The sequence below is a fragment of the Sardina pilchardus genome, chromosome 14, assembly GCF_963854185.1.
Source record: "Sardina pilchardus chromosome 14, fSarPil1.1, whole genome shotgun sequence".
Taxonomy (NCBI): domain Eukaryota; kingdom Metazoa; phylum Chordata; class Actinopteri; order Clupeiformes; family Clupeidae; genus Sardina; species Sardina pilchardus.
This window is the reverse complement of record NC_085007.1, coordinates 33,607,240-33,622,750: the sequence shown is the minus strand read 5'-3', so window position 1 is coordinate 33,622,750 and position 15,511 is coordinate 33,607,240. Positions and strand designations below refer to the sequence as shown.

The window sequence follows — 15,511 nt, the reverse complement described above, 5'->3', positions numbered from 1 at the left end:
TTCTGTTGTTTCATGATGTTTTGGATCTGATGTAAGTTCGCATCATCGAGGCAACACAGCACAACAACGCATTTATTTAGCGTCATCTCCCTCCCCCTGCAAGTGCTGACATTGCCCCACCCCTCGCGGCTCCTACTCGGGTCTAGTGTGAACAGAATTACCCGTATCTCACTCGGACATAAAGCTCATGTGGGAAACCTCCGTGTCGTGCCTCTACCCGGGTAAATATGTTCGGGTAACTTCTAGAAGTCTTGTGGGAAAGGGACTAGAGTAACAGTCAGTGTTGTTTTTGGTATACTCTGGGTATGTCTACAAGTATTTACAAATTGTTTTACAACGGAAGTCATTTTTCAACATTTTTTTCCCATAGCTTTTCAAACGTTTAACCTTTCCCTGTGCATTGTTGTGCATGGGGATGGGGTGTGGGCTTACAAAACAAATCCTGTTTCAAAACTGCAGCCTTCTTCAAGTTTGCAAACTCCCCACCTTAAACTCTTATGCTTATTGTCTGTGCCATCTAAATGTGGCACCACTTGAGCCCATGGTGAAGTTTTTGTTTCACTGAATTGGCCTACTGCTGTTGAATATGGCTGAAATTACAATAAAACTGTCCTTATTAAAGTATGCAAAAGAATACCACACGCACATCCAAAAAGCGATAAAAAACTGGGTGCTGGACAGACAAGCATAAGTTAGGAAAGAGAACAAGAAGTCCTTTTAAAAGTGCAATGACTGCAATGACAAGAATAAAAAGATAATGAACTAGTGAGTGCAGTTCTTTTGCACATTGGAATACAATATTTAACTCGCACCCGAAGAAGTAAGGAGATATCTTGGAGTTTGAGCGTGCCTCTGTCTGCAAACTATTGCATTTGCATCCTTAGTTGCAACGCACAATTATTCCCTTGCATGTCAGCTCCTGTAACCGCACGTTCATTTCAACACATCGCAACGTGAAATGCCACTAAAAGCGGTTTGTGAATAGGTCTCAGTGAGTTAGGAGTCCTCTCGTGTTCTTTTAAGCTGTCCTAGACTTAGGAGCTACTTTTAGGCTTAAAATGCTTTGTGAATAACTTCTAGTGAAAAAAAATAGGAGTCCTAAAGTTAGGAGTGACACGCCCATTATTTTTAGGAGTTTCTCCTAAATTCGCCAGTTAGGAGCTACTTTTAGCCCTAAAATTCTTTGTGAATACAGGCCTAGAAGTGGTTGTTCACTTTATGTGAATGACGCTATTTTCCGCATTTTTTCTATTCCTACCGTGAGCAGAGATGTATAGTAACGAAGTAGAACTACTTAAGTACTCTACTTAAGTACTGAAATGCAGTATCTGTACTTTACTGGAGTATTATTTTTTTCTCCTACTTCTACTTTTACTTCACTACATATTTTCGATGAGTATAGTACTTTTACTCCGATACATTTTTGATGTGCTCCATCGTTACTCGTTACTGGTGTGTCGGTCACGAACAAATCCGTTCCGGATTGCTCACGAAGTCCTAGTCACACTGATGCGTGTCACTTGTTGACAGCACGATCTTAGCTTTCCAATGGTATTAAATAGTTGCTGTAATTAAGGGTTCGCGAGAAAATCCAAGGTGAAGTTAGGCTACATGAGAAGCATTCATTTGTACAATAAGTCATTCTAGAGTAATCCCGTTTTGCAACATTTCTTCTTGGTCTCCGATCAGTCTGTGTAGCACCCCACAATAACTAGCCTACTTGAATATTGTGTTCTTCCACTTATTTGGTTTTAGAACATTTATTTAAACTACATAAATTACATAGAAAACATAAGCATGACCTCCGCATATTCCGATGCATTATACCTATTCTAGACTAGCCTGATAACCTACCACGACTGAGGCCTAATTACTCTCACGTTCTTTTAAAGTGACAGGCACTCAATTAGACAGTTGACATTAAAGATAAATTTAAGTCAATATGACAATCGTGTAAAATGTGAGTCAAAGTAAAAAATCAATACCAAATACTCAACATACTATGTATTTTAACTATTGTGCAGATCATAAATATGCCTAATGTAAACTTCATATGAATTTCAAAATGTTTGAAATACAAACATATAATATGAAGCCACCTTTACACTGGGGAAGTATGCCTTGTAATGGCTGGTCTCCACTGGTGTGGTGGGGCTCCCATATCAAATCAGTATCAAAATTCTTAACTTATGTTAAAACAATAGTGACACTATAGTCTTATCATGTATTTTTCATGCTATGGCTACTGACTGATGCATTAGATAGATAGATAGATAGATAGATAGATGACTACAGACGATCAATGATTCTGTGTATACCTAATATTGTACCAAAAGTGAGTTGTATCGGTCATAGCACCCCTACAAATGACATTGGGAAACCCATACAGTTATATTTATTCACCTTGATTAACTACTACCACATGTTTATAGCCTAGTCTAGGGCCTAGGCTATGGCCCCCGTATGTCTGCCAAGGGGCCTGCACTGAATGATTGTGCTGATACCTTTTGCACCCATCTCGTTCACAAATCAGCTAATTACACAATACTTCTACTTTTACTTTCAGTACTTGAGTAGTATTTTAAGAAATAAACTACTTGCAATACTTAAGTACAAAACATGTTTAATACTTTAGTACTTCCACTTAAGTACGTTTTTTAAAGAGCACTTCTACTTCTACTCAAGTCACTTTTTTGATAGAGCACTTCTACTTCTACTCAAGTCTGGATCTCTAGTACTTTATACATCACTGACCGTGAGTTATTTGGGGGAGAAACGAGAACACGCACGTATCCTGAATTACTAACTTTCACCTGGCATGACATAGTCGCTCCTATTCATCCTGAATTGGCGTTAGTGAAACGAATTGAGCAGGGATGATCAGATAACACTATGTCAAACCTTGCTTCATCGCTCATCTTGGATGTCTTAATTCTGCTTTTGTGAAATACACTCTGGTCACAACATATAGGAAGATATGGTGAAATATCAGACCAGGCAAAGCTCACACATTTCTAGCTACACAAGTCTAGATACTACAGATGTCAAAATAGACTTTTATAACTTTTATTCAGCACAGAGATTAGCAAAGATTTGACACATTTGAGAAATCAAGTTCAATGCAACATAAAAATGGCAAACAGCTAAAAATCTCTCTCTCCCAGACACCTCCAATATTAACATAGCCTACAGGTCATGACATTGGTAATTTACATTGCCCTTGTTGCGACACACTTATGCCCAGGGTCCCCAGGCGCCTTCAGGTCCAGGGTCACATTTAGGATCATCCTCTGGAAAAACAATAGGTTTGGCACTCCTCTGATGATGCTGAAGTCGACGGAGGAGGAAGTCTACCACCTTAGGGTTGAGTATGGACACCTCATCCCGCTCCTCAGGGTCTTGCTCCACATTATATAACCACACTCCTGCTTTGGTGGAGGGGGACCGAGGAGAGGCATGGGAACTAGACACTGATCCTGGTTTAGGAAACCAAAGGGGACAGCCTGCAAGAGGGACACGTTACAAGCAGAAATATAAATGATGTATGGGTGCAGGAGAAGAGAAATATTTTCATCTTGGAAAAAGGAATCAAGCATTCATAATAACAATGTGGCTCTTGCTGGAATCTGCCATGAGTGGGATAAAGCAGAAATACTGCTATTTTGTGTTGTTTTGCAACTGTGCCTTTACTCCACTGTAAGTGTAATTTGCCTCATAGCATAGGAATATGCTAATGACTAGCATTAATAGTAAACAGAGTACATCTTGATTGAACTAGAATTGATCATAATGTCTATTTTACCACTGTAGTGGACACTATGGACACAATTCACCATACCGTTGCCTTGTTTCCGTTACTGTGTTTCATCATAACGTTATCTCTTTCTGTGTTTTACGGACGCCGTCTGTGTTTCATACTGTAGTATGTTTTAGCGACGCTGTCTCTTTAAAGACATGTCGCTGGTTTGTTGTGACCTTGTGCAGCGCCATGTTTCAGTCAGTTACTTTTTAGTAGGAATGAATAAATGACACGCCGTTTCAACGAGATACAGGCCCTTTCCGAAACCTGCCCCTAAACCCTAGTCCTACACACTTCCACTTTGTTTGCGCGTTCACGCGAGGGTCCGCCACATTAAGTATCATCCGAAACAAATTTTGAGTCGAGTGAAGTGCCTAGGGAGAGGGGCTACCACACCTCCAGGAGCAAGTCAGCATGGATGCTGTCTTGAAACGCAGGTGCAACCGTTTTCAAGTGTTGCTCGCGTATCTCCCTGCCAGTTGTTTTTTGGTCTGTATGACAGCATTTACAGACAAACGCGTGATTTAAGCTACATTGTAACAACTCATGTATAGTTTGATACTCAGTAAAATGTGCAAGATCGTACAAAAGTAGGCTGTAATATTTAAACACATGTGCAGATCGCATTTACAGCACTTTTATAATTTGATGTTAAATAAAGCATAATGCAACTCCTCACTCATAGTAATGAAAGGAGAGAAGAGGGATGTATATCCTAATACACAGGGGTATTCAGAACATCTTAATTGGCGATTTAATATATATTGCCTTCATAATTTCTATGAAAACTAATATGACGTCAATTTCCTTCTCCCTTCAAGTGCATCCGAAATGTAGCGCTGTTTTAACCCTTCAATGCGAGTGTTCTCCGCACCCACGAGTGGACTTGAAAAGGAAGTTCACTCGCTAACCGAGTCGAAGTGAGTAGGGATCCGTTTCGGAAAGGGCCACACACTCTACTTCATTAATTGCGATTTCTACACCACAAAAGTTTCATTCATTTAGAGCTTCTCATACTTCAATTTCTGTGCTGGTAGAGTACATGTTTCAAATGTATGCAGACACCACTAAAATATGTTATTCATCTTTGCCTTCTAGAAAAGTAAGCAGAAATGGTTCCTGGATGATGACTTACAAACATATTAAAGTGTAACTTCACCCCATAACTCCACCCACTTCACATTTCTGAAAAAGGCTTTCAAAATGGGCGAGACCATGGAGGTATTATAAGAACTGGAGAAAGTGAACAAGTCCCGCCCCCATTCACTCAATGGGAATGCTAGGCTAGTGAAAATTGGCAAAATGGAACGATTTTTTCAGGCTTCAACATGGCGTTTCAAGGGGCTTGTTTCCGGTGCCGTTTTACTTAGCCAAATAAGTGCCAGGTTACTGATTGACGTAAGGTACAGAAGGAGAGCTCATGCCCACACTAACCCTGTGTTCGTTCACACTGTCTACGTCCGTCAACGGATCTCATTCACTTTGCATGGGGCGGACTCGAAATGCATTGTGGGTCCGTCCGTTCCTTCAGCTCCGTTGCCTCCGTCAAGAAAGTTGAGAAATGTTCAACTTTTCAGGCAGCGACGGATCCGTCAGCCAATCAGATTGTGTGTATACAAATACACATATGGCAGACACAACCTCCGAGATCCGTCGACGGACGTAGACAGTGTGAACGCGGGGTAAGCTTGTGCATGAGCTGAGAGTGGAACAGCCACCAATCAGCATGAGGAAAACGGCACCGGACATGATGTAAATTTCTGGAAAATGGCGACGAGGAAGTGCCTTGCTAATCGGTGAAGCTAATCAGTCATATCCTGACCCCCTGGGCAAGACGTTCTGAAATTTGGAAGGTCGCTGGGACATTTATGAGACTTTTTTTTCCCATAAAGTGGGGTAGCCACTGACTGGCCTCGTGACCTCATAAGCTAAACCATTAATGAAAGCAAAACACTAAACGAAAGAGTCTGATGCCTCTTCATGAGATAACAAAGACACCTTCAAAAACATAACACGTTTTATCGTGAGACTGCGCGTCGTTTGGAGCAGCGTATCAGTAGGCTATATTAACTCATTGGCTGCCAGCCATTTTCAGTGCAGAGCGCTGCATACTGCCAAACGTTTTACAGCATTTTGACTGTTTTTCTAAGATCCACCGAACAGTGAGTTTCTATGTAAACACACAAGCTACCAAATGAAAGAGTCGAATCTCTTCTTTCACCAGGAAAAAACGATTGATTGTCATGATATGGTATGATGGAAGTATCTCAATGCATGCCAACTCACTTGATATGTTGTCAATATCTTCCTTATGTGACTTGTCATGCATTGAGATACTTCCATCATACCATATCATTAACAATCATTTGTTCTATAATGTACTTCCATTGAAACGCATTGATTTTGACTTGACTTGATTTCCTCATTTTTGAGGTGATATGAAGTGATATCTAATATTCCCTTTGCATAGGCTTTTGGTATCCAATATACAAGCAAAATGCAGCAATTATTTTGAAGCTGCCTGTACCTATTGTTCAGATGTAGTATTCTAGAAATATATGCAAATTATTGCATATGGGTCATTCCGTGTCAAATCAGATAAGATTGTTGCTGCACCGTCTCAGATTTTGTTCAAACTTTGTGTATATCATCAATGGGTCCTAAAACCAAGGCCTGTGAAATATTTCTGTGCAAATCATCTGTCTTCATATCTTTGTTAGACCTTGAAATTCTTTCATTTTTACAGCTTGAAAAACACATGCCATGTCTGGGCATTAATATCTTGACAAATATGTTCCCTAGCCTCCCCAAATTTTCTAGGGTGGAAGATCAACTCATAACTAGAAAATGTAATTCCATGGAAGGAATTACCATTGCATGTAATGCAAAAAGGTTGCTGACTGTGTAAAACATTGTATTAGGCCTAGTTAAAAAGACAACTAGGCTACACAGAAGAATAGATAAATAACTATAACCCAATTACAATTCCACTGAAAAGTCACATTTAAAAAGTGATATATGAAAATGCATCAAAATTGTGGATAGGCTATTATGGAAAATAACTCTTCATTTATTAGAATTTAAAAGACTGACATGAAGTTCCCAACTTCAAACGAGTTGCAAGAGCTGACACTTTAGTAGCCTACATTGAAACGACTGGTAGGATAGCTATAGCCTTCATATCTACACTAATGCAGGTTAAAAGTAGGCCTAGGCCATAGGCTATAGACACCATTGGAATACAGAATAGGAATTGGAATACCTACAATCTCAAACAACGCCAATCAACGATGATGCAGCAACAGGTAGGATATCTAGCAAATGTAACGTTAGCTTACAGTAGGATATGTTATGTAGGCTATATTACAGGATGACGAGCTAGTATGTTCTTCGAAGTGTCTCCAGGTGTGTGATTGTCCTAATAGGAATGCACAATAAGCTGTTAACAAAGGTTTTTAATTTGTGAATGATACCGAAAGCTTTAAATGATTGCCTGGCTGGCAAGTCCCTATAGCTGAAACGACTAGCAGCTAGCTTGCTAACAAACAAACGTGAACATGTTATAGCAATGCAGTTTGTGCTAGAAACGACTGTGAGTAGGCTTGAACCTAAATGTCTATCAGGTTGGACTTCACTTAAAACGCTGGGTGAAGATCGGTGTCGTATAGGCTGCTCTGTGAGATGGCTAAAAGCCCTTGTGTAAGCCCTGTTGGCCTTGCAGCCTACCCGACGTTAAACCTAGCTTTGGTTGTCGTTAGCTAAATACAGTGTTAATTTACGTTGACGTTAGGTTAGATTGTCTTCAGCTGTTGATAACGTTACCGAGAGCAAACCGGTTACTGTAATGATATAAACAAATGTAAGGAGTAGCAGCTAGCCTAACAGGAGACAAGACGACAACGTCCTGGGTTACAGTACAGCTTAATGAGTAGACATAACATTCAGGTTCAGCCTGGTTTAGCGCAGTGGTGGATCCTTGATTACGGACAGCTGAGCACTGACGTAACAGAGGCTTCGTTGCCGCCAAAGCTTCTCAATGTTAACTCTATGAGAGTTTTTAATTCTTTTATCGTAAATATCTTAAAAAGTATTAAGTTCACAACTGTGAAAAATACATTCGTCAAATCTCCGTTACAAGACCTTTGTATGAGTGCTTGAATGACGTCAAACGGTTAAGTGGTTTTAGCGTCAAAAACCGTTGATTTTGGTCGGAAGAAGAATAATCCCCATAATAATAATAAGAAGAACAGGGATAACAGTACATTGCATTTACATGCAATGTAACTAGAAATGGAATTCCAAGGAATTACCAGTGCATGAAAATGCAAACATGTATAGATAATGTAGATATGGCTACTAAGGTGTAGCTAGGGTAAAGATGGTTATTGCATAGTTTAAAGAAAGTTGATAGTGTGAAGGTAGACAGTTTAAAGCTGAAACATTACAGTTCTAACTTAACTAATGATTTCTATTCATGTTAAAATGTTAACAATGGTAGCAATGATAACCAGGTTGATTGTTTAACTTAGCTACTGATTTCTTGCAGTTATGGTAAAAATGTTAACTATGCTAACAATGATAACCAAGTTGATTAGCTAACTTAGCTAATGATTTCTAGCAGTTATGCTAAAAATGCTAACTATGTTAACAATGCTAACTATGGTAACAATGCTAACTTTACTAACAATGCTAACCAGGTTGATTAGCTAACTTAGCTGATGATTTCTAACAGTATTGCTAACTATGTTAACAATGCTAAATTTGCTAACAATGCTAACCAGGTTGATTAGCTAACTTAGTTGATGATTTCTAGCAGTTATGCTAAAAATGCTAACTATGCTAATCATGCTAACTTGCTAGTGAGGACTTTTATTTTGAAACATTTGTTGCTAGGGTATCCATGGTGGCCAATATCAGGAAACAAGAAGTTACTGCAGTATAATCATGTTGGTTGCTATGGACACGGTCATAAACGCTTAATTTTAATGGTTGCTATGTTGGTTGCTAGGTACATGGAGGTTTCATGTAGTTGACTGGAGGCATAGTTGATTAGTTACAATGGTTAAATGATTTAATAGTGTATTATTGCAGTGAGGACTTTTATTTTGAAACAGTTGTGGACAGAGGAAACAGTTTAACAGGATATGTAGTCTTCTGAGAGGCTGTATGCTTAAAGGCCCGTACAGACCAGATACGACACGAATTTGCGGTGCGAAAATGCGAAAAATTTGTGTGCAAAATTTTCGCACTCAAAGTGTACACACCGAGTCCGATGCGATTATTTTAATATTTCGCATTCTATTTCGTGCTCACGTCACTCAGCGAATTTCAGTAAGCATGGAGAACTCGTAAAATCATCAAGATTTGAAGCAGATTGATAGCCTTTGATAATTCATGGGACGTGCATTGTCTTGAGAGGTGCTGGGGAAATTAAAGTTTATACGGCCATCGTTCCCATCTGTGTAGTGCTATTGTAATTGTGCAGTCGACCACAACGTTGGTTGGGCTCATCAGTACACACGACACACACACACACACACACACACACACACACACACAAACATACACAGACTCACACACACACCTGTAGGTGTAGCCTACATCTGGACTGTGCGTACCATGAGGCTACTCATCATCAACAAGAGAAAATGTTCCATATGTGTGTGTATTCATACCAAATTGGCCTATGCTCAGTATCCCATTAGCTGCATGCCACCAGGCTATTTACAATGTTCTAGGCTATATTACGTAAAGTTACTGTAGTCAACACGTTATCAAAACTAACTTAATGCAGAGCTATATCCACGTGTATTTTGTTTGAGCAGGAGAGATTATGCACGCAGGCGCGCAACTAGGATATTGTTCAGTTTTACTTTCTGAAGTTGGACCTTTCCTCCTCTGCAACTTGGGTAGGCTATAGGCCTCATTTACAATGTTGCCAGACAAAATGTAATGCCAGCACGCTATAAAACGGCTATAGCATGTACATGCACGCAACCATTTCACACGCATGCGGCTACAGTAGCCTACAGTGGGCTACGTCTCTGTTGTGAAACGAAGGACATAACATCTTACAGCCTGTAGTAGAGCATGGAATAAAATCGCACTCCTGCTATGAGCACTTGAGCAGCTTGCATGGCGATGATCAACAAACAGCAAACACTAGGCTTGTAGCCTAATAGCCAACCAGTTATTATCTTACCTTTATAAGGTCACAGAAAGTTTTTTCACAAAGTTCCACATTGGGCTAGCCTACTTCAGTTAACCCTCATGTTGTCCTAAAATCTTACGACGTTCGTTGTCCTTGGGGTCAATTTGACCCCAGCTACAAAAAACTCTCAAAAATGATTAAAATTATTTTTTTTACCCAATTTTTTTTTGTGGTAGGTACTTAACAAGAGTGTAATAACCACTATCAAAAGCCCTACAAAACAATCCCACCCCCCCCCCCCCCCCCCCACACCCCTTTATGAACCCTGGAACCCTGACTGGCAATATGGCCAATCCAGTGTCAACAGCCCAAAGGCTGACTTTTTGGACTTTTTCAGACCTGCCAAAATAACTTATATGTAATATGTACTTGTATATGAAATAATGATAATAGCTACATGTTCTCATACTATTACAATAATAATATCCATAATTTGTCAAATATTCATTTTCATCATGTTTCATAAAAATGGGGTCAAATTGACCCCAATACCACCAACGTAACTATTTTTTTTACAGGACATTGGAAACATATTTTTGTGCAAATTTCATGTTTACTCTGTTGTACCCTTCAAATAAGGAAAAGTCATGAAACTTGAAGCAAAACAAAAAAAGTGAACCATATATTTTATGATGTTAAACACTGCTTGGGGTCAAATTGACCCCAAGGACAACATAAGGGTTAACGCACCAGGCAACGGGAGGCAAACTTACGACCCTGGATATTATGCTTTTGTCAGTGGCATACATAGCCTATGTTAAAGTATAATAGGTTATATTATATTATGATGAACAGCATCCAACTCTGAGTTCAGATGCCACCATGGCCTATTCCAAAAACTTAAATTTCCGTGAATTAATGTCATATTTTCTTCATGCAACTCTGTGCAGTGAGAAGCTCTCTGTTCACTGCTGTAGTAGGTTGTATTTATTATTTTTGGTTGAGTGTGAAATTATGGGACGGCAGTGGGAAGTGGGGAAAGCTGCCTGTGAGGAGTTCGTAGGCTACTCTTGAACACCTTTGTAAAGTATGGCCTAGTCATCGCGGGCAGCACGATAACCCGTTCTGTCAGCCTTTTCTGCTTGTCGTCTTTATTGGAACTCTGCAAATGCACTTTACTGTAGTTTATGAACAGTCTATGGACGAATACAACTTATTTGGAGTGTTTAATGCTCTCACTCATGGTATTTTCACCGGCAAGGGGGGAAGTTCAGACTGCTGTTGCTGGTGCCGGTGGCTGTGGCTGACTGCCTGTGAAGTGGGTTAACGTCACTAACGCGACTGATGTGTTGTAGTCGTTGGAATTAAGATATTTCACAATGTTGTAATTCACTAGTTACGAAATGAACTGCAAATGTCTTTACATGAAAATTTGTCTTTAAAATTGACAAACATCATATGTGTAATTCATGGCACAAGACGATCAGGACCAGAAAATGATTTATATTTCTCATAGACTCCATAGACAGTAAAAGATATGGACAGAGCTATCACGTAGACGGTAGCAGAAACCGTGGAAGCAAATCTCAACAGGTTTTTTTAGGTCTTCTTGTCTCCTGCGCAGGCTCAGGTGTCGTACATGTGACGTAGGCACGTAGTCTGACCGAGTCTGACCTATGGCGACGCTTTACTCTCGCTGGACACATGCGCCTTTAACACTTTAGCATTGACTTCGGAAAAACGTTAATTACTCAGCCGATAAGACAGTTACGAGATTATTATGTCAATTTCACAATGTAGTATGTACCCCGACAATAGAAAATGTTCATATAAAGGCTTAAAACGCTTCAGCTCTAACGTAATTTGATGTCAAAGTGGCGCTTACGCCCCATAGGATTCAATGGAATGGCCAGCTAGCCATGGTCTTCTTCTTAGCATGGCGGCCGCCATACTGTCTACACTGTCAGAACGTTCGCTGCACCCTTGATAGACTCTCATTAATTTTTTTTCCGATCTTAGGTCCAGTGGACCGACCGGAAGGGGCGGTCACTTAGGTTCCCTATGGCAAAATGCATTGGAAATTGCTACCTTTGACCTTGAAAAAAAAGTTCCACTAAATATAAATGGGTAGATTTTTAATGTGTGATGCAGGTTTACGGATCTATAGAAAGTATGAACCATTACTATTGCAATTAGTTTCATTTTTGGCCCTTTTTTGAGCTAGATTGACTGGCCTACATGCTAACCACGATTGCACTGTTATCTCGTCAGTCTCTTCAAGGTTGCTAGGGACTCTGATGGTCGCTATAGACTCTGAACAGTATGGTAGACTTAGGGTGCGTTCGTAAATTCAATCTGACACTCTGAAGTTCGAAAAAGGCGAGCATTCTAACTCCCAGTGAATTTACGAACGATTATTTGTGTTTACGTTTACTATATGGACGCCACTACGGCACTTTTGAAACAGGGTTTATGTATTATTCAAAACTCAATTCCACTGATGCAAGAGCTGTCTTGACAGTGATGATGAAGTAAGTATGATGAAGCAGTTATTTAAATCGTCTACATTATCTTGATAAGCAACGCTTGTAATGTCAACTTAGAAACGTTCTTCTAGCACTAGCACTAAAATGCTAACCTGTTAACGTTACGTAGGTAACTATTCTCGTTGGTAGCTGACTGGTGTGACGTCAAGCTCTGCTACTCCGTCCTTTCAGCTGGAGTACACTCAGGACGCTCCGAGAGTGTGACGCTCTGAATAAACGAACGATAATTCCATCCACACTCTGAATTTACGAACGGTTAAAAAGTTTCAGAGTGTGCTCGGAGCACTCGGAGTGCAATTTACGAACGCACCCTTAGCAAGCTAGCACTAGCAAAGTTGTTGTTAGTCTATGTAGCAATATCCAATGTAAATGGATCATACCGTTCACGTGTTTTCCATCCTTGATGTAAGAAGTAAGCATATTTAGATAAGTGGAGGACTTCCGGTTGAGTAATGGAGGAGTGAGACGTGATTGCGATAGCTCTGACATATTTGTCTTTACTACAACACAAAACTTATGTAAATCCGCTCTAAAGATCCTCGGAACGACGGAAAGAAACACACACAAGAGGAACACTGAGACCGACATAGACAGCAATGTCAAAAAAAGGAAGAAATAAGAAAAACGACGAACAAGAACTAGGCCCTGCTCAGCCCTCGGATTTGAGTGACACAGCCCAGCCAACCGATGATATGAATGACTATTGCTACCTTACGAAGTGAAATTGCCCAGATTAAGGGTGATATATGCACGTCCATAGATGCGCGAATTCAAACTGTTTGCACTGAACTAAGAGGCGAGCTGGCTACAACCAAAAAAGAGCTTCAGACTTCTATTACAGCACTTGAAGGGATCACAACCTTGCACGAAAAAACTATTAAAGACCTAGAGAGATCAGCCTCATCCCAGTCCGACACGGTTGAATTCTGAGGTGGAGAAATTAGTCAGTAAATGTGAGGACATCATCCACCCCACGCAACTTTGTCGCTAGCTTTCTACAAGAAGTGCTATCTCTGAAGGCGAAGCCACTTATGACCGGGCGCACAGGACCCTCCGCCGAAGGCCTGGGGCCGGTTGCACAAAGCATCTTAAGTTTTGTTCCTTAAGTATCAACCTTAAGGCTTAATTTCTCCTTAGGTAAGGAATTTATTTAAGGCCGTTGCACAACATTTCTTAAAAGGTATCCCTAGGTAAGGAACTCCGTTAAGTGATTTACTGCATTGAAAGCGGTTTTCTGGCACGAAAATTCTACAGTTTCCACGGAGATTGTTTGTTTGCTAATTTGCGCTTGCTTTTCTGAGGGTGAAATGCGGGACTGTCCAAAATAATATCAAGCTGTGTGCATTTGTCTATAAAATGGGATAGCGAATAACACATTACAAGTCTAAGTGTAACTAGTTTAACTAACTTTGACCAGTTTGACAGGTGACGGCCAAACACGGCGCACCTTAGAGCAGTGACATTATACTTTCACGAAGTTATCGATGTATCTACCTATCTATCCATAGCTAACGTTAGCAATAAATAAGGTAGCCTAGTTCAGCCAAGTGTCTCTGGTTCAGCACACTTGTTGTAACTAGCTTGCTAGTAAGTTATGCTATTAGCCAGCAATCCACCAAACACAATAGCCTAATGTTTCGGTGACATTTATCCATTCATCAAGTAAATCCTGATAGACATGAACTGAACAACACTAGCTAGCTAGTTAGGTATTATCCTGCGCTGTGTGTGCGCTATGATTTTTGCTGTCATCTGCACCAAAACAAAAAAAATTTTGTTAGCAGCTACGTGTTGACTGGGGCACCAAACCAAAGCTCATCGTAGGCTTCAGTTAGGGCGAATTGAGTTACCATCGCTAGGCCTAAATAAACTAGGCTACATAACGAATTCTGGTCGGCCTATTTGATATAAGAGTAATGATATTAGCGAAAGTTTTATTTTCAATTATCAAAAGTGGTTAATTAACTTAAATTATCAGCATTAACTCAGATAATAATATGCTTAAGGTAGGGTCAGAGGTCCCTTAGGTTTTTCCCCTTACTTAGGCTGCTAAGGTTGTTTGTGCAACGGTTTAAGGGATTTCTTATAAGATAAGTAGAAAACCTTAAATACTTAAGGGAAAATGTTAAGGAAAATACTTAAGGGTGTTTGTGCAACCGATCTTATCTTAAGACTAGAAGCGCCAAGCGCCGGTCATTTGACCGCTGACGTGTATACACTAATCCAGCGAAACACGGAAGTAACACAAAACCGCCATTACTGCGTGACTGGCTGCTAAGAAATTAGCCGGTTGGTTTCATAGGCGGCTGTTGCAGAGGTTAGCTGTCATTAATACACGTCTTAATACCTTATGTTGTTAATAAATTACCTTCATTGGTAAGTTTTGGCACAGTCTGACATCATTGATCCAATGTTCCCTTTCACCTGACATTTTCTTTCATGAGCGGGATCTCTTGTTAGACATTCTTTGACAGGATGCTTTCATTGAAAAGCACAGGCAAGTGTCACTCGTCACACTCGCAGGCACGCAGTAATGGCGATATTCTAGATGGCAGCGCCCATAAAGTTCGCGCTGGATTAGTGTATTACTAGAAGCGCCGTGTAGGTTTGACCTAGATATACCTAGAACTGCCGGGCTGCAGTCATTTGACCGCAGTGATTACAAAAAAAAAAACCTTTTCACTCGATTAAATTCCAGGACCCTACGTTCACGACTTTTCCTAAATACGCGTGTTTTGTAACCCAGAATTTTTACATGATCAAAAGCACACCGGTACAAGCTAGTTTAGAGCTATTTTGCGCTCACTTATGTGACAACACTATTGTCTCGTGTTCGGCCATGTTTGTACAGGCTGCTATTCTCTTTTCTCACAGCAGATGTCGCAAGGGTTTCCTGTCAGTCGGGCATGAGAATAATATCTTACCATAAAACATATAGTTTATATGTGCAATATGTATTATCCATGTGATTTATTTTAATAACTATTTTTCATTTACATGGCATAGTCTATGGAG

The 15,511-nt window shown here is 40.1% G+C and overlaps 1 protein-coding gene across 2 annotated transcripts in view; it reads right to left on the bottom strand.

The window, feature by feature from the left end:
- Positions 1-3,052: 3,052 nt before the first annotated feature.
- Positions 3,053-15,511, bottom strand: part of arsb (arylsulfatase B) — a 77,658-nt gene continuing 65,199 nt past the window's right edge. For both annotated transcript variants that reach the window (XM_062554600.1, XM_062554601.1), the window contains one exon: positions 3,053-3,503. In XM_062554600.1, the coding sequence (XP_062410584.1) occupies positions 3,235-3,503 (269 nt within the window). In that variant the 3' untranslated portion in view covers positions 3,053-3,234. The remainder of the gene's footprint in view (positions 3,504-15,511) is intronic.